A 24,046-nucleotide genomic window follows, 5' to 3' on the forward strand; every position below is an offset into this window, starting at 1 on the left:
GCACAGCCAATAGCTTTAATGTGCACTGACTGTATATAGCTTACAGTAGGATCAAATTGAAGCATTTGAGAGCGGTCTGTTGCAGCTTCAGTGTCGAGTGAAAGTGGCCAAACGATCTGAATCGCTGACTCACAGCCAGCAAAAGGCAATACTTTCATCAGCTGACATCCAGTTGCTGTGACTCAATGAGGGAATGAGCCACACGCACTGACACTGCAGTGTGATACAGCATAATGCCACTTAGAAGTCACAAGGGGCTTTACTTATAGCTTAATGAATGAGTTTGGTCACCTCAAGGGTTTAATGCTTCTTGTAAACATTAAAAATGAAGTATGTCTTTGGCGCACATGCACGCATGCACGCACACACACACACACACACACACACACACACACACACACACACACACACACACACACACACACACACACATTATGTATGTGGTTGCACTTTTCCCTCTACACGTCTGTGAGAAGAATCTGAGGGGAATGAAGTCTTCATAAATTAGGTTTGCTGGTTAACACACTGCTGACCTGCTGACTACTGACAACACGTCTGCTTGTACATTATGCTCACTGACAAACAAGCTCCCTCTAACCGTTACTCAGCAAACATCCACCAGATAGTACAGCTTAAGTTACATGGCTGCATCAGGAGTTACCCCAAGACCCAGTCTTAAGACAGTCAGCAGATCTAATCACAAAGAGACCTTTCACATGAACAGAGGAACACACACACACACACACACGCACACACACACACACACACACACACACACACACACACACACACACACACACACACACACACACACACACACACTTGTATGACAATCATTGTTTATTGCTGTATATAGCAATATGTATGAAGTTGCTTTCTCCACCTACACACTTGGTGGTGCACACACACACACACACACACACACACACACACACACACACACACACACACACACACACACACACACACACACACACCTTTCTATTTTAGTTGAGATGGGGTCTGCTTTGACCTCAGGTGAAGTGGACAGTTGACCTGAGTGTATTTAAAAACACGAGTGTTTCCTGCCCTCTGGTGGTCACAGTGGGGGACTGCAACACAACATGGATTTGATGGCTGAAACATAGCTGATATTGTGCAATTTTTCCTTAAAACATCTCAATCAACAGTATGTTCAGTCATGATTATCCAGCTTTCACACTTCACAAGAGGAAGGCTGCAACAGACTTTGTTATAACCTTCAAATGTGCTGCTGAAAGTTGAAAAATACAGATCACACAATTTAGGCCTTAACACAATATGTAAGGAACAATGTCACCGAGAAATCTGTTGTAGATACTCTGATTATAATAATAAGACATTTGGATTAGGGCTGAGCTGTATGTTTGAGTGCTGTCCGGGAGATGTTCAAGGAGTTTTCACTCTTACTTTAATTAGTATTAGCAGGATGTTAAAATTACATTGACTGAAAAGTATTTGGGGAATCACATTTAATTAAATCTTGATAAAAACACATTTATTTATAGAAATTAATTCAAAAGTATTTCCCAGTATGAAATTCAAATGGGTCAAATGCTCTTTCCTATTGTAGAAAAGGGTGAAACATTCATGTCATTGGCTTATGGCTAGTATTAAGGAAACTATTTACTTTATATGAGAGTGGTGCTGTGACTTTTAGTTCACTAATAATAATAAATATTAATGGTAAAAAGCAGAGTAGAACATATTTTTATAAATTATATTCACAGAAGTAATCAAATTATACTACACAGCTAGTTAGAGGCAGACACACACTGACAGTAGTCAAAGATGAACTAAGATGACTCCCTCCCTGATGCAACCCTGTGTAATCAATGTAATACCAATGTAATATGTAATTTGACCTCGTAAACAAACTTGATTGACGTCACACTCATACAGGATCGACAGGTCTTATAGCTACTTAAAGAAAATCAAAATGTACTCCATTTAAGGGCTGTTTTCTGATGGTGTTTTCTTTCTTATTGCTCATAGGCATTGTCTGTGGTATAGTGTAAGGATAATACCTTTTATTTCAAAAACAAAAACGTGAAGTGTTTTAATTGTTAACTCATGTCAAACTATTTGATCTTTTATGGACTATGAAACAGGCCAGTTTATCAGAACAAACTTTTACAGGGCCAAGAGAGTGCTTCACGAACAGTGGAATGTATTTTTCAATGAATGCAAACATTGAACATTCTTCAAATTGTAATCATTACATAAAAACTAGTACATAAATATTACACTCTGATTGCACCATTGTACAAATCCTGTTGCTTAACGAGGGCGTGGTCCACCATGTAATTAGATGTACAACCCCCTCACTGCTATTGGTCCACTGCTAATATATTCACATTTACTTGAACACCATTGGTGAAATGGAAGTAAAGAAGGCATGTACACATGCTGACTCACTCTTTTTTTTATCAATATTGATAAAGTGGAGTCAATTTACTTTTAACCGACATGAACGTGAACATACATAAATAAGCGGCACGTTGCTGTAGATGTCAGCACAAGTGAGGTGTAACGTTTGACATAACGCTGCCTTACCTGCCCGTAGCTGACAGACCGTGTATTTCACGTAACAGCTCGCGGTGGACTCTCCAGCGTGTGCGCGTGTTTTGCTGCCAGCAGACATCATCACAACAGCGTTGACATTTATTACTGCAAGGCTGGCATAAGGATGGCATCCATAGCAGCGGCGCACGAGCCAGGTTTAAGCCCGGGCTCCATGGCGCTGGCCGACGCTTTAGTCCCAGCCAGTATATTTGCTCCGGACCGGGGAGGATGCCTGGACGACACCGAGGACGAGTGTTTCGATGACGGGGACATGTTCAACGGCGAGCTCGAGGACCGCGGGGTCGACTTCACCAACAAGGTATATACAGCGCGAGGCCCTGCCAAGCTAACGTCAGTGGACGCTAGCTGCTCCCGAGAATGAATGAACGACAGCAAAGATACGCGTTTCTTGCGCGGTTTATAGCGATGTAATTACTAAACATGCGTTGCACTACGCTGGAATGTAACCAATGACTAACATGTTACAAAAAAAACAAAACAACACAAGACACAGCTGTTTCTGCTCATGGTACTGCTTTGGCTGACGTTAAAGGAGCTAGTCGTGGCTAACGCTCGCCCCAACTGACGCTTCAACGGTCACGTTCTGGTTGCTTCTCGGTGTGAAACACACGGAACCGCCTGAGGCAACAATGTGCAGCCCGCTGACCGTATGGTGACACTGCTGCTGTCTGAAAAGACAGGCAGCGCAACATGGCAGACTTTGTTGTCAAACAAACCGACATGGTTCGTTCACGCAACACACACACGCACGCACGCACACACAGGCTGATGTAATAAAAGGCAACGAGATAATGGTGAGGTCAGCCTACTGGACCCCGAGCAGCAATACTGTCTGTATGATCAATAACAAAGAAAAAAACATTAGTCTGCATGTTTAACTGATACAAGTAACTATTTAATTAAGTATTCAGATCTGTCAAACGAGAAGTTTTACACTGATGTGAACCTCTAACAGGAAGTATCACATTACACCTTTCATGGGTTTGCATCAGGAAGGCAGTCCCTCCTTCACCTTTGGCTCCTGTCAAATGTATTGGTTGATGATGAGCTGTGTAGTAATACTTTGATCTTCTGTCACAATACTACTCGAATCATGTTGTGCTTGATGTGCTTCAATTAACTTTACAATGTTTACATTTTAGCAACACTTTCACAACAGGAAGGTCATTTTTTCCCCTCCATTCAATAAGGCAATACTGACAAAACCAATTCAAATCTTTTGTTGAATTTGTAGCGCATTAAAGTGAAGATAGTGGTGACTCAAAACCAAAACCAGAAAATTAAAAATGGGAGTGATTTTTGTGTATGAAATATGAAACTCACAGCACACCACTGCAGCGTTGAGACTGAAGCATTATTGATTCATTTCAAACTTATTTTCTTCTTTTTTTGACTGTTTCTCGAAAATTGAGGGTCATTCTAAATCCAAAATGTTGAGGACTTTCTGCAAAGAATCTCCTTAAGTTTAGGACACAAACCTACTTGGTTAGATTTAGGAAAATATTATGGTTTCGGTCAAACTAGACATTTTCTAACAGAAATCCCTGAAGACAAACTTCTCCCATCTGCCTCATCGCTGCTGCTCTGCTCTCATACAGCAGGACGGTGTCATCGTGGAAGCATATCGCCCTTCCCCCTGTCACCCACCAACACTGTTAGCTCTGCCAGCACTGTTGCTGTTGTTAGCACTGTTATAGCTGCACCCCCGTTAGATCAGCCATCGCCGCATTGAGAACCATTTGAAACGCGATTGATGTGTTTTGAATTTTTTATTTCGCTCCTTTAATCTTCGTAGGGCCACAGCACTTGGTTTGCATGGAACCTCGAGGTGTTTCATGGGAAGAGAGACAGCTGTGTTTGTGTGTGAAGAGCAGCTTTTGAACTTCCCACCCCCTCAAGGTTTAGCCTACTTTCTGCTGCGGCATATATTTTGAACATGAGAGTTGTCTGAACTGAGGGAAAACTGCCCCCAAGTGTTGCTAACTTTGAAGTTCAGTCGCTGTGTCTCATGAAAGCAACCACATCTGGTGCTATCACCAACAACTTTTTAACTGTCACTAATTGTAACTTGTTGAAGAAAGGACTTGTTTTGAATCATGCATAAATCAGTAAAATCATACATTTACTGTAGAACAGCCACTAATAGCACATTTTCTATCGGTTTCCTTCCCACATGGACAAACCCAATAGCTGGCACTTGTTAGCCCAAATGGAGAGCAGTATGACTCGTTACTTCGCCAGCTACGAGACAGAATGGAAGAGGGCTGTGGAGAGACCATCTATGTGGTCGGGATGGGCTCAGGTGAGAAAACACAGACACTTCTCGCCCTAGTTTTCAGTCAATTTGTTCCAAAGCACTTTACAAAACCATGTTAGTTTATTTATTTACCTCTTGTCCACCACCTCTCTCCCCACCCCTCCCCCCACCGGCGTCCATCGCTCCGTCACAGACGGTAGTGACTGGGGTCTGGATGAGAAGGACATGGAGGCCTCGGCAGCAACAGTGCGTTCCATGTGTGAACAAGTGGATGCCGACCTTATTACTCTCCGAGAGCGTAATGAGGCCGCCGGTTTGGTTCGCGACTATCTGATCCGCCGACGTGTGGGTGAGCTTGACTTTCTAGAGGTCAGGTGAGTGGTCAGAGATTACAATGAAACGGTCTTATGATTATTATCAAGTAACAATCACATTACCTAATTGCTATGATTGTAGTTATTTTCTTTTTCACTACATTGGTCTTCCATTCGTTCATGAGACGTGGCAGAAAGTACTGTTTGGTGATATTTGAATCCTCCTCTCTCCTTTAGGGTTGCAGTCGTGGGTAACGTGGATGCTGGTAAGAGTACTCTGCTGGGAGTGTTAACGCACGGAGAGCTGGACAATGGGAGGGGCTTTGCCCGCCAAAAGCTCTTCAGACACAAACACGAGATGGAGAGTGGCAGGACCAGCAGTGTGGGCAACGATATCCTGGGCTTTGACCAGGAGGGACAGGTGAGAGCGTGAGAGGAGACAGAGCAGAGAAGCATGTTACTTATATGATTGAGCTCAGTGCCACACGACCAGGTTCATAAATGCATTGACATTCTGAGTAAAATATAGAACGTAAGAGTAGGAGGAGCAGATTTATCTTTGGAAGAGACAAAGGAGCAAAGGTAACAAGAACGTAGAGGATTGCATCCGGGGAAAAGAGAAGTGAATGGAAGGTGACCAAGTGCACTAGCTAATTAATATGTCATATAATAGCACTGTGAATACATCATAAGTTAGAGCTCTTGCTCGGTAGCTTTTGGACAGCACTGGGTTTACTGGTTATTTGGCCTTTATAGTGATTAATACAACAACCGGGAGCGAGATGACAAACAAAGGAATGCTTTCTGTTTGAGTGTGAAAGTAACATTCATCGAATAGCACCCCTGGCTTTGACCTTTTTGGGAAGCAGCACGTGAGACTGAATGATGTAGCCATAACTCCGCCCCTGTATGTCCGGCCCAAGGTGGTAAACAAACCGGATAGTCATGGAGGAAGCCTGGACTGGACCAAAATATGTGAGAAGTCCTCCAAGGTCATTACCTTCATCGACCTGGCTGGCCATGAGAAATACCTCAAGACCACTGTGTTTGGGATGACCGGACACCTGCCTGACTTCTGCATGCTCATGGTGAGAAGCAGGGGTGTTTTGTCTACCGTGTCCACTATGTGCGATGAAGGTTTACCTGTTTCTTTGAATAAGATATGAAGAAAGATTTTTCTTCCTGCCTGCCTGGCCAGGTGGGCAGTAATGCAGGTATCGTAGGGATGACCAAAGAGCACCTGGGCCTGGCCTTAGCCCTGAACGTGCCTGTGTTTGTCGTGGTGACCAAGATAGACATGTGTCCAGCCAACATCCTGCAAGGTAATAACTCTGTACTAATACAATAGCAACAATAGGAGGAGCCTCAATATGCTGTTATCATTTCCCGTATGCGTCTCTGATTTTGCCCCATTTGTTGTAATTGGTCATTTTATATCTTGTGGTCTTGCTTTGCTCATACCAGAGACATTGAAGCTGCTCCAGAGGTTACTGAAGTCCCCCGGATGTAGGAAAATCCCGGTCCTGGTACAGAACAAAGACGACGTCATCGTCACAGCTTCGAACTTCAGTTCGGAGAGGTACCAAGTCTGTCCCAGCCAGATTCAGAGTCAGCTGTAAGATAATCCTTTGTAACCTGTTTGTGTTTCAACCCCCCTTCCCTCCAGGATGTGTCCCATCTTCCAGATCTCCAATGTGTCTGGAGAGAACATGGACCTGCTCAAGATGTTTCTCAACCTGCTCTCCTCCAGGACGTCGTACCGCGACGACCAGCCTGCTGAGTTTCAGATAGACGACACTTACTCCGTACCGGTACGGTCCAGAGACAAACTTTGAGCTCTAAATGCTTTTTACTGTGTGCTTTATATAAGTGAGGTATATCCTGCCACAGGTACAAACCTCACACAGAATGCTATCCAGACAACCGGTTGTGTTCTGTTTATGTCTCAGGGAGTGGGAACAGTAGTATCAGGAACAACCTTACGGGGACACATACGTCTGAATGACACAATGCTACTAGGCCCAGACCCCTTGGGCAGCTTCATCCCCATCGCTGTCAAATCCATCCACCGCAAGAGAATGCCTGTGAAGGAGGTCAGAGGGGGCCAAACCGCCTCGTTTTCCCTCAAAAAGGTAGGGAGGGAAAAAGCGTCCACAGCAGCATCTAGTGGGGACGTTTGGAACTGCCTTTTTTGTTTTGCCGCTCAAACCATTGTAGAGTATTCATGTTTTTCGGGGGAAGGTTGTGTATCACCAGCATTGGTCACTATGTTTATTGCCTTCACTTCTTTCTTATTACACTCCAAAGATGCTTTCATATAATCTTGAGAAATGATAACACAGTGTTAAAAAAAACATTTTTATTTGTTCCCTTGTCCGTGTCTTCTGTCATCTTCAACCCTCCCATCGCACAACTCTTTGTGTAGATCAAGCGTTCGTCCATACGAAAAGGCATGGTGATGGTTTCCCCGAGGTTGTGCCCGCAGGCCACTTGGGAGTTTGAGGCTGAGATCCTGGTCCTGCATCACCCGACTACGATATCCCCCCGATACCAAGCCATGGGTGGGTGCCAGTGACACAATAGCGAGGCTTCATTGCGTCCTTGACTCGCCATAAAACACACTTCATTCAAACTGAATACTCGCCAAACACGACTTGCTTAGTTTTTCAACCGTTCCTACAATCAGCAACTCAGTCGAAACAAATTAAATGTGAAAGGGCGGTTTTCTCCCACATTTCTCTCGTTGGCGGCTTTCACTCCTTTTTATTAAAAAGATAGTATAACCTTCATGCATAGAAACGCTCACACAGCTCTCTCTCTCTCTTTCTTTGAGTTGTCATCAGCGAAAGCAAACCTTACACTTACACTCTTTACATTCATTACTGCTCTCGGCAGCTCAGACCGGGGTCTGCACCGACTATATCTTCCAGCCTCTTTCTGGCTAAATATCTGACTCAGCTAAAACGGTGTAAAAATCATCCTTGTCCATAACAACTATCTACTTACTGACGCTGAGACCAGCACTCTGTAGTTCTTCCTTATACCAAGTGAGTCACTGGGAAGCGGAAGAACAACAGATTTCTCACCTGAGCTCCAGCCACGCCGAGGAGATCATTAACAGCTGCAGGCGTTTTTCACACTGTCGACCCAACTATGAAAGATGATGTTGAAAATCAGCAAATGTTCCTTTTAGCAATAGATGCATGTGTGTGTTTTGGACATTGTTCCCCTTGCGGCATTGACTAATGTAGATTGTTTCCTTACCCACCACTCAGTCCACTGTGGCAGCATAAGGCAGACCGCCACCATCTTGTCTATGAACAGAGACTGCTTACGGACAGGGGACAAGGCTTCAGTCCACTTCCGCTTCATCAAGACCCCCGAGTACCTGCACTGCGACCAGAGGCTGGTGTTCAGGGAGGGACGCACCAAGGCCGTGGGCACCATCACTAAGGTAACAGCCTTCTGGCAGAACTAACTGTAGTAGTTCAAATATATGTAATTTCCCCCATTACAATGATTTGCCAGTGCCTTAAGCCCAAATTATTAAACAGAATAATTTTCTGGATGGACAATTTCCACGGGGTAAAAGCAGACAATAGCAGGAAGGCTCCATTTTCAAGGATTATTCATTTTATTTAACTAAGAAATTCCATTTGCACACAAGATATTTTCACTCTGCGTTTAAGAGTAGAAAAATAACATATTCCTTGTTTAAGAGCAAAGTCCTTGTAAAAATTACAAATAGTTGTCGTAAAGAAATTAAATCAAAGACCCTGCAAACAACCCTACTCCCTTGTGATACTTAGCTTAGCCAGATAGGGGTTCAGAAATGTGGAATTTGCTGTTTTAATGAGCATTAAAAAATAAAAAAAAATCATAAGTAGCTGATTCTCTTTCCATCTTGCTCGGACTCAAATACTGACTCCATTCTTTTCAGCTGTTGCAATCTACCAATAATTTACCATCCAATTCTAAACCTCCACAAATCAAAATGCAGTCTACAAAGAAGGCACCGCCGCGAAAAGAGGACGGCACCCCGGCAGCCGCTGATGAGGTAGCAGCAACAGCGCAGTCGGCGGGCTCGAACGCAACGCAAACGGTAAGACACCCGTCAATAAAAAAGTTACTTTATGAAGTGCTATTTAATGCGCCCGTGTTTTCTTGTTTCTTTTGATTTTCCTGTGTGCTAACATCGCTGCTCTTTTCTAACTTGTTAACTGCTCGGTCCTCCTCCCTTGTGTCTGGCTACATCATATTCCCCACTCGATACATCCTGCTTTGTCTTCTTTCATCCTAAACTTTAACCGTCACTTCACTCCTTCACTCTCTCTTCTCCGTCCTTCCTTTGCTTGCGTGGCTGGCCTCCTAAGGGAGAGGGAGAGGAGGAGCCTCAGATAAAAGAGGGCAACAAAGAGAACAAGGTAAAATGGGTCAAGTCAAAGGAACAAGACAAGTGGAGGACCTGAAAGGAGGGGTTGTGTTTTACTCAGCAAGACAGTGGAGTTCATAGCGTGATACATTTCAACTGAATGTTTTCTGGTCTTGAAGGTGCCTTGTCAAGTGTTCTTGTTATCTCTCCCTGACAGCCAAAGTCTGGAGGAGGTGGGAGGAGGAGGGGCGGCCAGAGGCACAAAGGAAAAAGCCAGAACAGCAGCACCAACTCCACAGCGGCTCCTTCCTCAGGAATCGGAGGTTCTTAAACGGCGTCCCTTGCGAACCTCTCGCTCTGTCATCATCCCACCAAGTGTCTTCATTCCACAAACCCTGAAGGATAGAGATGTTTGGAGCAAGACACTCCTTAGTCGTATCACTCCTTGCCTTCTCACACCAGGTCCTACATTTTATTTATGATTTTATTTTTAAAAAAAGGGAACACAAGGATGTGCGTCCCAAACCAAAATACTTTAATGCATTTTAACGTTGGCTGCCTTTTACTCTTTTGAAATGGTCTGGATGATGGAAAGAAATGTGGTTTGAGGTTGGCCTCATTAAGGATAATTTATTTTATTTCATGCATATTTGATGTGTCTATGAAATCTACTCCTCTGGCTCAATGTCAGTGGAAGGGAGGGAGGCTAAACCCAAAACAAGAATCCAGTACCAATACGAGCAGCTCCCCCAATGCATTCCAAGTATTTGCAGTGAAAAACAATTAAATGTACTATTTATACTACATATGTAAATTAGATGTTAGTTGTGCTCCGACTGGAAAGATTCAATTGTACAAAATATATGCAAATAATAAATGAATGTAGCAGAAGGTACATAGTGATTTTGAATTATAAATATATGGAAAATATAAGCGGTTGCATTTTATAATTGTCAGTTATTTATTTGGCATCCATACAGAATGTTCACTCAGATTTCTTTCAACCTGCTCTCACTTGCACTCTTTAGATTCAGCAGTATCCATCATGCTTCCACCATCAGTCAGCCATGTTACAAACCGTATACAGGAAGTGTTATTACAAACAAATACAGCACATTAGTCACTCCAATAGTTGCTCATGATTATAAGACATGCAGTACTTGCAGTGCTACTTGTAACCTGTTGCTGTTAACTTGTGACATTTTAAAAACACACTTTGCCGCTAAAAACTGACCATTAATAAACAGGCTTTACTGAACTTTTCCACGGTGATTCTATATTTTTTTATGTGCATTTTTCTCAAATTACATCTTATTTCTGTATATTTTATTTGTTACAAATACTTTAACTTAAATAATTTAACAGGAGAACAGATGGGTTTGCAGCATGTTTATAGTGTTCTTTTTCTCCAATGTACTGGAACTGATTCAAGCTCCATTTCCATCTGATATCTTACAGCTAGAAAGTGGCAACTTTTGTCTCTGGATAGACAGAATATTCTTGTACATTTGATAATCATTATGTGATTCACAATGGCTACGATCATGTAAAACCATGTAGATTGTGTTTCTGCACATGGGGAAGTGACAGATAAACATAAAATCCAAAGAATTTCTCAACTGAGATCACAATTTCAAGCGCAACACCTGAAAGGTCTCATTAGCTCAGCAGGAATGACAACAAAATGTTTGCCTTCAGCAAAGTGTCCAAAAACAAGAAAACAAAAAGTGTGTGTATGTATGTATGCATGTATGTATATATATTTGTGATACACAGGACATGTTTCACAACTTAAATCAGCGTATCGACCTTCAAGTCTCCACTAGCAGTCCACCATTATCAACAACGGTCAACAATTTGACTAAATAAACAGAAAATTCCTTGTTTTCTTTTGCATGAGCAGCTTGAAGTCAGAACTAAAAAGGTCAGTTTGGAATTCAGTGTTTCGAGTAAGAACTATAAAAGTTCCATGTTGAATATGTTTTAACCTGCAACGGCACATTTAGTCACACGCAAAATATTTTTACTTTATGTACAAAAACTATTATATGCAACATTTATTTACTATAGATTGAAACACTGAAAGTATTTATCTGCTTTATTTACATTATGTCGTACAAGGGCAGACTGTTCACCACCACTGTTAAGGTAGCACACATACCCATAGTCTTGTACTACAATTCAAAAAGGCTTTACTTGGCATGTGCAACATCAGTATTTAATGAAATAGATTTGTGGAATTAATGATACCGAGGTAAGTAGCGTTCCTCTCAAAAAATAATTTGTAACTTTACAGCTCCATGTTTAGGAATGTTCTGTTTTGGTCTTATTATCTGGGAATTTACAGGGCAACGTGGCATTTAGGACCGGCGGTTGTCGTGGGAATAACCTGCTGCTGTATTTTACAGACAGCAGATGCAAGAGAACAGCTGAACGTCTCACTCCTGCAGAAAACATGCCCTCAGTGAGCTGAATGGCCAAAACAGCGAGTACAGAAACAATACTTCCTTGAGGACACACCGAGCGCTCCAGTCACATGGATACAGACTATTCTGTACTAGAGTCTTCTACCAGTATGTATAGTTTACCATATGGCGCAACCTCCTACACTGGGTCTGAATTAAAATAGCGTATGCATTTGAATGCACACACATTTCAGCACATACAAACTGGCCGACCTTTGTCTAATGCTGGAGGGTGACAGTCTGAGAGCGAGTAGTCACGTACTGGAACAGACAATGGCGTCGGATTTATAATTGACAATCTGTGAAAAATGAGGAAAGGAGACATCAACTAGACACAGAGACGCAGGACAGAGTAGGATTCGGCCATGTGTTGCTGCGTGTCTAGCCGTCAATGTCCCAGCTGAAGAGATGATGTTTCACCAACATATCCTGCACCCCTTCTTTCAGCGGTCTCTGCTCCTTCTCCTGGGAAAGAAAGAACATTTGGAAAGTTTTTACCTAAATAAGACAGAATCAGCACCACACCAGAGATGATTTAAAACAGTGTTTTTGTTTGAGATGATAATGGTTGATTAACTAGAGGGACTAAAAGTCCGTACTGAATGAGCAGAATCAATTTGAAGCAAGGCCACGCTATGACAGACTAACACAATTTATTCCCTCACTTTTATAAAAGAATCAGTTTTAAAAATCAGCAGGTAAGTAAACTGGTAAGTAGTGACGATACTAAAGCATCTCCGGTCTCATACGTGCCAGGTATCCTAGGAGTCCCAACTAAAGAGGTGATGCTGAACCAGCACATCCATAACTTCAGCTTTCAGAATAGTGGATTTCTGAAACAGCAAAATGTTTCTCCCCTGAATGCTGTTGTCTTGGTAAGACTTGCTTTCTACTTCTCTTTATGAGGATGCTGGGTAAACTCCTCGGCTCACCTCTTTCTTGTCAGGAAGCTCACAATCTTGGGAGAGGCTGAAGGCAAACTTTGATAGCACCCTGAGGAGTAAACAGTAGAGCGGTCATCATTTGTTTTACTGGTAAGAACACGTGTACATATTCATATCTAAATTCACTTTTGTTCTTAATGCCCTTTTAAAAACTAGATTATGTGTGGTGAATGTGGAAGCACAGTGAATCTTGCCAACCCCTTTCAGGAGTCATTGGCAGCTTCACCTATTTAGCCATTCCTGGTTTGTTTGCTCCGAGTTTCTACAGGCAACCACTTTGAATACTAGCTGAGATTTTAATGTTATCTGAAACTGAGACGGAAAGAATCAAAAACAGTCAAGTGTTTCTTACCTGAGCTCACACTTGATCTGTACCCATCCAGGACTACGGAGGAACGACCATGGATGATACCATTTTTCTACAGCAGCCATGCTGGAGCACAACACCTCCAACCATAGGTGCAGCACCTGCTCACTGGTGGCGGACACGCACGTTAAAACCCAGCAGTTTGAGGGCGTTCGTGTGAAAGCATAATTTGTGAGTTTGCATATTTTTAAGCCTGGGATTTAGAGTGTGTGTGTGCGTGTCTTAAGAACTCACTTAAGGCCGACGCAGGCAAGAGACCTAAACTTGACGTCCATCTGAGCGTGTGCCGTGTCGTGGCTCATGTTGACCGACTGCACCGCCTGGGAAGAGACAGATGGCGCTCATACACTTCATGCTTACATTCATTCTACGGGCTGAAACTACAGACATGACGAGGCCTCCCATGACAAACACATACTTAAAACAAAAAAACACGCTTAAACTGTGACAAACTTCTTGTGCATAAAATACGAATAAATGCACTGCAGTCAACATTTAGCTAAATAAAAATAAATATGCAATACGTTTTCCTAATGGAGTAAATTCTTACTTACTCTGTATAGCAGTTCCTCTGGTGTTAGTACTTTCCCATCTTCATCTAACCTGGTAAAGAGAGAGAAAAAGCTGAAAATGGACTCCTCATTCCACTGTCAAAACATATTTCAGTTCCTACAGACAGTGAAAATGTATTTTGTTTGAGTTTTTTTTACATTTTTTTTAAACCAGGACCAGTTGCATGCAAAATGCCTAAATATAACTTTGGAGGCAGCTATAATTGCATGAAGCTTCTTGCATGATTGACAAACGCAAGACTGACTTAAATAGCCTATCATGCAATGCATTATGGGTAAAATAATAATGCATGTTACAGGGACTCCCCACCAAATATGGGAGAAAACAACAAGGAATGTAAAACATGTAGAAATTCAGTCAGCACTGTTAAAAATGTTCCGAAATTTTTTTAGAAGGATATGGCACAATAGTCCAAAAGAGACATGGAAAAACAGTCTAAATAGTTAACTGATAGTATTGGAATAGCGGTTGAAATATTTAGCCAAAAAGACCTTCAAAGAGGTTGTTACCATAGCAACAAAGGTCTAACCACAGGGTCAGCCAGGGGAGAGGTCTTCAGTCAAAATGTTTATGCAGCGTACATGTCAGACGAGTCTAACCTGACCTCTCAGACTTGTTAAAGGCCAAAACAAGTTTTAAACTAACATCATGCAACTGGTCCCAGGTCTGTTAATATCTAAGCCTCTTCACAACTTCTTGCAAATTAAAGTTAATCCAGGCCATCATGTGGATGGTATGGATGGTCCAGTCCTCAACACTGCCATGTGAATATAATCCCCCGCAGACACGTTAAATGTTCATGTGGACAAAAGTTAGACAAATGAAGACACAATGAGTTTTACCTGTAGGTTTTACACAGCACTAGTCTGGAGTAGACAGAGTTAAAGTCCCTTTCTACCTCTCTACTGGCCGCCTAACAAAAAACAAGAAGACACAGCGTGATTAACTCCAGATTAATTTGAGACAATAACTCTGCAATATGGTGCCATTTAAAAAAAGCTCTTCTACCTCTTCTATGAACAACCAAGGATGACAAGGGCCTCCCAGTATTGATGGCTTCTTGAGGCCGTGCTGAAAAATGGCCTTTAGGGCCGGACACAGCGTGCCTCTAGCCAGGTCCGTCACTGCCTCGGTCACAGAGTCATCACCTGCTAATGAGTACTGGAACAGACACACAAATAAATCAAGTCACAGTTTAGTACACCAATAATCAGGAAACTAGAAGAGGAATACAAGTAGACAAAGTCATTGAAGAAACATCTAAAAGGATTGTTGAGCATATAAACGCATGTCTTATCAAGCTGATAATTAACCGCCTCCATACCTCTTTGCTTCTTTCATCGAGGATCTCCACAAATTTAGCTGGGAACCAACCTGTTAAAAAGAGCCACAACTAACTTAAAACATATTAAAGAGAAATCCATTATCCAGATGGCAACAGTGAGTGTTGTTGATAAAAAAGAAAAAGCACACCCACCTCTAAGGCCATTGAGCTCTCCAACCCAACAGTGTTCATCTTTCTGCGAGATGATCTGAAAGAGAGGGATGGCAGTTATATCCGCGGTATCTGCGGGCATCAGGCGGGTCGGGTCATAAAAGTATACAGTCAGTAAAAGGACTGCATCTGTAGCATATAAAATGTCCATGCAGGTCTCCAAAACAGGGAAAATACTTAATTTCTGTGAGTGGTGGGTGAACAATGTACACATACATGTGGATTTGTATGATGTCAGAGCATCTCTAACATGTACAGTGCAGGACTAATGTTTTGTTTGAGTGTGTGCCAGTGTGTGCGTCTGTGCAATTCATGACTTACAGTGATGATGTCGTTCTTCCTGAAGCCAAGTTCATCGTCATCATGACGCTCAAAGTCCAGCAAAGCCTTTCCCCGTCTCCGCCGGTTGCGAGACACCACAAGAAAGTTTTCGTGATCTCGCTGGTGGCTCTCCATGGAGTAGTCAGGAGTCAGGTCCTAGAAAGACAGCATGGGAGAAGTCAGGCCAAAACTGAGTCACAATTGATGGTTTGGCACAGCAGCAAAAATAAGAAAGGCCTCCCTTAATGCTCCTCTTATTTTGGTTGACTCATAGTCCACAACTGGACAAAAAACACATTATTGTGCTTCAGTGTGTGAACTCACGGTGCTGGAGTGACGTGGGTCCAGACAGTGGAAGTGCTCTGCAGTGCGGGTTATGGCCTCTCGCAAGGCAGCCACTAACTCCGTCTGCTTAATGTTCTTGGACTTTAGGGCCTCCGCCTCATCCTCCCCAAACAGCAGGGAGCTCAGGGTGGACTTCCTGCGCAGGGACTGTCTCCTCACCACCTGAACACATACAAACAAATAAACTATTTGTTTTTTTTAATCAAAACAAAGAAATAAAAGACACAAAACATAATGCAATTGATATTTCAGCACAATAACTTTGAAAAGACTACAACAACTGACCTTGTTGAGATTGGTGTTGAGTGTTGTGTTATTTCCATTGTTGAGCTGTGCCTGTTCATTTAGGATGTAGGCTAGGTGCTTGTGCCGGTGGGCCTCCAGTGTTTCCTGGGACAGAGTCCCTGATAACCTCATAGCCTCCCCAAGAACGACGGGGCCATCTCTCAGCTGGCTTGGCAAGTCCGACAGAGTATTGAAAATGGATGCCGAGTTTTCTGATAACACAAGCTCTTCCTCCTGGAGTTGGGGAGTACATTTCACAAGGATTAACACTCAACATAAACAGGTTTTGTCAATAGAAGAAGGAGCCGGTGAATACTTGATGCGGGGTGGTTTCTAACTACATTAGTGCGTTTGTTGGTGGAATGTCTCAGGGATTAAGCCGTCGTCTAGAAATCGAAGGTTCCTGTTACAAACCTGAAGAGCAAGTTGCAGCCTCTGGCATCAGTGTATGAATGGATCCATGTGAAAGGGTAAATGTTGGCATGTGTTGTAAAGCTCTTTGAGTGGCAAGTATGATAGATTTTTCTTGGGGATAAACATAAACTATCATTATCAGTAAAAAAAACAATCAGGTAATTGCACACAATACAATAACTCTTACTGAACTATATCAAGGGGTTAAGACTTGATTTATACCTTGATTTTGAGCATGCCCAGTGTGACCTGGAAGAGCACCAGTGAGCCCTGGTAAAAGAGCAGGTCCCAGATTCTAAGGAGCAGACGGATGTCCACCACACTGGCAAATGATGTCAGGAACCAATGCAGTGTGATCAGCGACAACTCTGGATGAATAAGGAGGCGGAGGTTACATAACATCCCCACTATACATTTACACTCAATCTGCACACCAGTTGATTGAAGGGATGTTAAAAAATTGTCAGTTTAAATTTATAATTATTTTATTTAATCAACAGGAGACAGCTGAACGATTGTGCATAATCTCTTGCTCTTTGAATCCCCGTGTTGCCCCTCTGACCCCACACACACACACACACCATCTTTCATAATACCCATCCTTACCGATGTCATGCTCCTGCAGAAGACGGTCGAGGGCCGGCAGGTACTGAACAATGAGCTGGCGGAGAACCCTTTGGTCCGTTTGGACTCCCAGCAGAGTGGAGGAGAAGTAGGCTGGAGGAAGGAGGTCTTCAATAAGAGCACACATCATCCAAAGCACATCCTCCTCCTCAAGAAAGAGCAGCAGACAGGAAACCACCTGTGGAGATCAAGACATGGGTGTTGGGAAGACACAATGAAAAGGTGATGCGTGTACTGTAAATGTGATGATGGGGCTACTGCAAGTGTGAGTGCATTTATAGGAACAGAGTGTGCTGGCTGGTGTAATGTGGTTGTTTGTGGAGACAACACGTTCTATAAACACATGTTCTCACCATGCCGGTGCCCTGGCAGTACCCAATGTCTGGGTAGAGCCAAGCCAGCCCTCTCAGTACCCTTCGCAGCCTCGGCACTCCAACACTGGTCATGCTACAGAAACACGCATTGGTGGGCATAGTCCGCAACAGGTCTTTCTCTATCTGAAGGAAAGAGGTTTAACAAGGGACAATCACATTATGGTTAAAAAAAAAAAAAAAACATCACGAGAGAAAAATAAATCCATCACCCTCATCTGTCTGTATCCATCTGCATCCTATTTGATTTTACCTGTTTGGCGGCGCTGGTGTCATCATTAGAACTGTTCTTGATGATTTCTCTGTAAGAGATCTCAGAGGTCCTCTTCTTCTGCAGCGCTCCAGCCAGACGCATCCATAGCTAACACACAAAATATCTTAACTGCACCATTTGTGATTTAAAGGCAACTGTAGCATTCTAGTGACAATAAGCATACAAAAATGACAATAAACATACAAAATTGACTGGCTATTGTGGGCAGTATTTTAGCCCAATGTGTACCACTTCTAATGAAGGACACAAACAGTTCTCCCATGCTGAGCAAGTCCATTTACCTGTGGCCTCATGCTGTGCGGAATGCCACCTAGCACGAGGGAACGCAGACGCTCAGAGCGTTGGAGGACCGGCTCAATGAGCTCCCAGGTCAGGTCACCAACTGTGTGGTTGTGGGTGAACTCCAGGTGGGCTTGCCAGCGCAATCGCTGCTGGGGGTCTTCACGCTGGGGTGAGCCTTCAGTGCCCAGCCAGGACCTGGGCTTCACGTCGTCTGAGTGAGAAGAGCGCAATACAGCAGGATTAGTAGTGGTTGGGTTTCTTTGGAAATCGAAATATTAACACAAGTAGAATCCCTTCCACCTCTTAAATTGAGGTATGTGAAAAGCACAATTGTTGTGTAACGAATTATGAAAGGGGACATGGAAGTAAAGTGGAAGGAGGCGAGTGAGGGGTAAGGTGTCTGGATAAGAGACAAGTGGTTGAATAACAAAGACAAAAATAGAACTCCCTCAAGTGGAGACACACATTGTCCAGCCAGCAGCTGACAGTTTGTTTGTTATATTTGCATGTTAAAGATTATACTGATAACCTTTTGATGTTGACGAATAATTTGAAAAACAAAAAAACATTCACATCAACTTTTACAAAAAAGTGCCAATTAAAAGTATTACTTCTCCTAAAAAAGAAATACTACAACTCTGAAATAATCTTTAAAAAAAATGTTGACGGGTCCAAAATCAATGTTTTGTTTAGAACTGTGGAAAACATCCGACGACAGTTGACGTTTCTAACAAGGTGAGTAAAACAATGGTAGAAAGATGTTGGTGTATCCTGTGGAATATCTGTCATCAGTGCCGTTCGGCGCCTGTGTTCACTCCAGTAACGTTCCTAACTGCTCAGCAACAAAAGGAGGCTGCTTCTGCATGCTTGGCGTCACGGATGAGGATTTTTAACAGCTCTCGCTGTCTCACTTCAGGCTACAGTAGACCTGAATATTCTGTCGGTCTGTTGTCTAATTGAGGTTTGCACATATTAGATAGCTTAATCGTCCGAACAACAATAACCCATAAAATTGCAATTTGGCATATTTAAACATAATCAACAAAAACTACTAACGGCCATAGTCCTTACATGAGAAAAGTAATGGCTTCAATCTGTGAGAAGCTGAGTTAGCATATCTCATGTTGTTATTCCCTCAAACATTCCCTCTTTGTGCATCAGATTTTGCTAATCTAAGCACAGAAAACAGCTTCCCAAACCACTACACTAGAACAGGCCTGGAACAAAAAGCTGCAGTCATAACTGAGATCACATGCCCTTCATTTGTCTGCTTAATGCAGCCACTGTGACCGAATACGGAGATTACCATTTGTGTTTCTTGACAAGGATTCAGAAACTTCATCAAAGAGGAAAAGTGTGAAATGGGCAAGTACGTGTTAATGTGAGTGAGCACATTACCTTCAGTGTCCACTTTGAAGCCAAACTCATCATATTGGGTTTCAGGCTGTTCTGAAGGCTCTTTCTGAAGAAGGAAACAGATAACATTCATTTCATAAGTAGAGGAAACAAAAACTGTGAAAGGCAGTGCTGAGAACGGCCACAGCAGCTTTTCTGGTCATCTTCATCGTCAGTTAACGGACTAGATGTCAGTGTCAAATGAAAACAAATCTCATGTAGCGCTTCAAAATAGTTATACTCTGTGTAAATCTTCATAAGAGTTTATTCAATTGAATAAAATCACATTCTTACTTGATGGTACTTGGCCAAAATGTCCTGGGGCCACATGCTTGGAGTGAGAGCAGAAAACGGCCCACCAGGGGCTGGTGTGTAGGTACCTAAAACAGAGACAGGTTCATACATCAGAACGACTCATTAAACAGAACATAGAATAAATACTTTTAAGGAATTTTGACAATATTAAAGCCAATTGAACCACAAATGAGATATCAAAATAAAGAAAAGACTAAGACATTAATTTGTGTGATATCATTTAATACGTTTAAATATAAATGATTAATGTCATCAGCAATCCAAAGTCAGAGTGTATTTGAGGACATTAAATGCATTTTCAGAAACCCATCTTCAAATTAAAAGCCTTTCGCACCAAATTCATTCAAATCTTTACCCGACATTGTGTTGGTAGTAGAGTGAATGGCTTCTTTTGGCAAATATCACAGTCACTTTTGGAGAAACGTTGTCAGCAGACAGCACCCACTCTGTAAAAAAGACAAAGAGAAGAAGTAGTTGGTGGGCAAGTGCAATCAAAATATGACATCTGGTTAGTCAGCGTCAAGAATATGGTGGACTTAGTTGTTGCTATGGTAATCCATCCGAGGCAGAATGAAATATACTAATCTATAGACAATGTCTGAAATCCTATAACAAAGTACCTTCTGGAAACCTGCCTGTTAAAGTGCCTTTTACAGGGAGTCAAATCTCCTATTAAAAACGCAATGTTTCTTCTTCAAGCATTACTCAAGGAAGAAAGTCAGAAGCTTGACATAAAAAATGAGAGGAGAAGATACAGAGAGACATTCTGGTCTCTCTTCTCATGGCTATATGACTGCTGTCCTCACCAGAAGCCAATTATCTGACGTACCGTTTGTGTGTGTTCATGCTCTATTTGTCTAAGTCCTGCAGCAAAACAAACAAACATTCTGTGAAAATATTGTTCATTCAAGCCATTTCAGCTCAGCCTATTGGCCTGTGAACTTAAATGACCATTTAATAACTTGGAGTGTTATACACATGTGCTACATAATCATATAATACAACTGGAAGTCAGCCAAGAAGAGTAGACCCAAAATACCCACAACCAGTGTGCTGCTGTCCAACAGTGTTTTGGGCAAACAACAAATCCCCTAATTATTAGGTAGTAAATATCTATTATTATAAGGGATGCCAACAAAAAGGTCATAACATCTTGCCTTCATATTAATTATCCTAAGAGGGTACACTACTTGGAGTGCATTCACTGTCAAACCACACACGGGCAAACACAACTGCACATTAACCGTAACCTGCAGAAGAGGCTCTCCAGCATGCAAACACCCTGCCAAGATGATTCATTCCAGCAGCAGGCTTGCAGCAATCTGAACAGGGATTTAGGACTTAAGAGAGATGAGAAATCAATTTGAGGTCTGGAGGATGGCCAAGTACTTTCAGGCGAGCTCTGTGTGTAGCTCAGGGGAGTACTGGGATTTTGGAGCGACTTCCTTACAAGAACACAAACAGTTCAGTCTCACCTGCCAAGAAAACCAACACGACCCGGCCCCCCTGCAAAGTGTTTGTGTTGACAATCCAAGCACAAAATTTGGCTGCAGATGGAAGCAAAAGTTGTACCTGGAACCTCAGTTGAATAAGTTAATGATTTCAGCAACTGTTTTGAGGGTCGATTAATAGTTGAAATATTTTTTATAAAAGAAATGCCAAACTAATGATTGTTCTAGCCTGTCAAATGTATGTGAATATGCTGCTTTTCTTTTCTAGTGTGAAGGTATACCAGCGCTGAATATTTTGTGAGTTTTTAACCAACTGCTGGTCAAACTACAATATTTAAATTACAGAAAATCACCATTAAACTGTAATGGCCTTTCTTTTTTATGTAAATTGTATCAACTTAACAATCAATTAAAAAAAAAAAATTCCAATTTTGAATCCTTATCGTCAGATTTATACGAAGTGTTTGGTAATGCAAAAAAATTGAGTAAATCTGAAAAATGTATACAACATCGTTGTTTACAATCTAATGGCAATTAGCTGGTTGTGAGTTTGATCTGTTACTGTGGTTGAAGTTACCCTGAAGTAACTGTAAAATAAACTATAAGCTGATGCATTTTATCCAAATCATTATATTAAAATATTAGTATTGAAATCAAAAGTCCAGTATCCGTTGGTTTAGTTGTCAAAACGATTTAAAAACCCAGTACTTTTCATTGCCTTAAAACATTTCCCCACAATTGCCAGATTCAGCCAGAGGTACTGAAGAGACAGCAACCACTGCAAAATCTGAAGAAGAAACCAAATAACTTTTGATGACTTAGCAAGCAAAGAACTTGGCTGGGTCCACAATAGGACGTTTTTTGTCCCAATTTCACTCAGAACACAAGAAGATATTCTCCATTATTGAGGTGCGGCTGAGATCACCTGTGTTTGCACACAGTGGTCAACACCCTGTTGCAAATAAAGCAAAGAGTAACATCCTGCTGTACAGACAGGGCACGTGAGTGTGCACGGCAAAAAGTACTTCCTTTTCAAAATCTGTAGAGTCCTTATTTTTACCTTGATAACTGAGTTTGTGCTGCCCTGTTGGAATGCCCTCCAGACACCCCCTCCCCTCACACACTTGTTCCTCCCAGTGACCAAAACAATGGTGACTCATGTTCCCCGCTCGTGCATACGCCCACTATTCGGCCATGTATGTCGGAGCATTTACAGGCTCGTGCGCCGCCAAGATCAGCTTTGGCTGAATATTGATAGACAGTGTGGACGCTTTGGCAGACGGGTCTTTCCGTGTGTCTCCCTTTTACACACGCGCGTCACATCCATCCATCCATTCATTCAGACTCGGTAAACACTTATGCGGGGAAGAGGAGTAACGTATCATCGTATTTTAAAGCGGATACGTCTGCAAACAACAGCTTTATTCTTAACCGTTCACAAGACGACATTTTGCAAGTGACCGATCTAGATTTTGCATATTCGTGGTTATACTCAGCATATCACATGTCACGGTGCAACATGAAAAGGGTTTAATGTAAACTGAGCTGTGTATTTAAACAGTCAGTTGACAAAGAAGCTATGCTGAAAGGCTAAAAGATGTGCACCACACACACAAATCAAACTTGCTGTGCATCATTATTACTGCCCTTTGGAAATGTACAATATTAAGTTAACGTCGGCTACATTAACGTTACGTCAAACCCCCTGCTGACGTCAGAGCAAGGGAAAGACGATACAATGAGCAGCCGTTAAAATGTGACAGTTGCACACTAACGAGCGTCTACAAACGGACATAACTCCTAACATCCGTCTCGGAGACGTTGGGATGTTATTCACGCCGAGTTGTCAACTATTAGCCAAACATGCTACATTTTGCTTTTAGCTAGTCAGCTTAACAGTTTAACGTGATGACACGATTATGTATCCTGCTAGCATAACTCACCGTGACATTATTCTCGTGAAGGCACAAGGAATTGGTTTATGGCGAACGCGTCTTCCGTCGTTGGAGAAGGGGAAACGCCATATGCTATGCCATCAGCCTCGTCTCGTATTTGCGATGTCGCTACGTATGTGCACCTGCTAGCGACGCGAGTCTCCGTTGTATCCTTACACCCTTTAAGGTTTTCCCTTTCCATCCTGAGAAGTAGTTCCATATCCCGGAACTACACTTTTCACGGAAAATATCCCTCCGCGGAGAGATGACGTAGACACACGACGTTATTTTTTTCTGCTCCATTCATTCATTAGTTTCCTCATTCATTCAGTACAAAAAAACAGAAGCACTCACGATTTCCTGGTAGCCTACCAATCATAACATGAGATGCAATAACCATCGGACAGTTATAGAACATAACACCTGCATGGACCTGCATGGACCGCCGTGTTGTGTTGTGTATTTGTTATTTTAAATGACACGCTTGCCATTTAGACAAATCCTCTTTTTAAGAGGATGTGTCCCTGATAAACTGGCAATGAAAACAATTATAAAAAGTATGCATCACTGCTGTTTTATGCTCTATTTTACTTGGAAGTATGATGCACCAATAACGTTACAATAATAATTTAATAATATAAGTT

At 42.2% G+C, this 24,046-nt stretch overlaps 2 protein-coding genes across 8 annotated transcripts; one reads left to right on the plus strand and one right to left on the minus strand.

Moving 5' to 3' along the window:
- The first annotated feature begins 2,518 nt into the window (after window positions 1-2,518).
- gtpbp1 (GTP binding protein 1) lies at window positions 2,519-10,824 on the plus strand. Of its 4 annotated transcripts, none has more exons than XM_068579578.1 (14): window positions 2,519-2,902; window positions 4,795-4,906; window positions 5,055-5,235; window positions 5,413-5,596; window positions 6,099-6,263; window positions 6,374-6,497; window positions 6,640-6,754; window positions 6,842-6,986; window positions 7,125-7,307; window positions 7,601-7,736; window positions 8,451-8,629; window positions 9,176-9,277; window positions 9,549-9,599; window positions 9,765-10,824. In XM_068579578.1, exons 1-14 carry the CDS (start codon window positions 2,708-2,710, stop codon window positions 9,876-9,878), a joined length of 1,986 nt encoding a protein of 661 aa, XP_068435679.1. In that variant the 5' UTR covers window positions 2,519-2,707; the 3' UTR covers window positions 9,879-10,824. The 4 variants fall into 4 exon arrangements, with proteins under 4 accessions (XP_068435679.1, XP_068435680.1, XP_068435677.1 ...); XM_068579576.1 differs by having other exon boundaries at window positions 2,521-2,902; window positions 9,116-9,277; window positions 9,765-10,823; XM_068579579.1 differs by lacking the exon at window positions 9,549-9,599 and having other exon boundaries at window positions 2,520-2,902.
- Window positions 10,825-10,921: 97 nt separating this feature from the next.
- sgsm3 (small G protein signaling modulator 3) lies at window positions 10,922-23,607 on the minus strand. Of its 4 annotated transcripts, none has more exons than XM_068579574.1 (22): window positions 23,412-23,607; window positions 20,373-20,463; window positions 19,997-20,082; window positions 19,706-19,769; window positions 18,307-18,518; window positions 18,005-18,112; window positions 17,734-17,877; window positions 17,363-17,558; window positions 16,979-17,124; window positions 16,343-16,576; window positions 16,037-16,219; window positions 15,713-15,868; window positions 15,374-15,428; window positions 15,221-15,270; window positions 14,905-15,057; window positions 14,739-14,809; window positions 13,878-13,926; window positions 13,558-13,643; window positions 13,309-13,431; window positions 12,945-13,005; window positions 12,766-12,845; window positions 10,922-12,477 (listed from the first exon to the last, which is right to left on the minus strand). In XM_068579574.1, exons 2-21 carry the CDS (start codon window positions 20,377-20,379, stop codon window positions 12,774-12,776), a joined length of 2,256 nt encoding a protein of 751 aa, XP_068435675.1. In that variant the 5' UTR covers window positions 20,380-20,463; window positions 23,412-23,607; the 3' UTR covers window positions 10,922-12,477; window positions 12,766-12,773. The 4 variants fall into 4 exon arrangements, 3 of the variants coding, with proteins under 3 accessions (XP_068435675.1, XP_068435676.1, XP_068435674.1); XM_068579575.1 differs by having other exon boundaries at window positions 12,762-12,845; XM_068579573.1 differs by lacking the exon at window positions 12,766-12,845 and having other exon boundaries at window positions 23,412-23,606.
- Window positions 23,608-24,046: the final 439 nt, after the last annotated feature.

This window comes from Clinocottus analis, unplaced genomic scaffold (assembly GCF_023055335.1).
Source record: "Clinocottus analis isolate CAN_PGR_092001 unplaced genomic scaffold, fCliAna1.0.p SCAF_16, whole genome shotgun sequence".
Taxonomy (NCBI): Eukaryota; Metazoa; Chordata; class Actinopteri; order Perciformes; family Cottidae; genus Clinocottus; species Clinocottus analis.

Coding starts and splice junctions, on each gene's coding strand:
- gtpbp1 (XM_068579576.1), top strand. CDS start 2,708: ATGGCATCCATAGCAGCGGCGCACGAGCCAGGTTTAAGCCCGGGCTCC. Junction 5,597..6,098: donor GCTTTGACCAGGAGGGACAG/GTGAGAGCGTGA, acceptor GTCCGGCCCAAG/GTGGTAAACAAACCGGATAG. Junction 6,755..6,841: donor TCGAACTTCAGTTCGGAGAG/GTACCAAGTCTG, acceptor CCTTCCCTCCAG/GATGTGTCCCATCTTCCAGA.
- sgsm3 (XM_068579573.1), bottom strand. Junction 18,113..18,306: donor CGCACAGCATGAGGCCACAG/GTAAATGGACTT, acceptor TTTGTGTGTTAG/CTATGGATGCGTCTGGCTGG. Junction 17,559..17,733: donor ACTGCCAGGGCACCGGCATG/GTGAGAACATGT, acceptor TGATCTCCACAG/GTGGTTTCCTGTCTGCTGCT.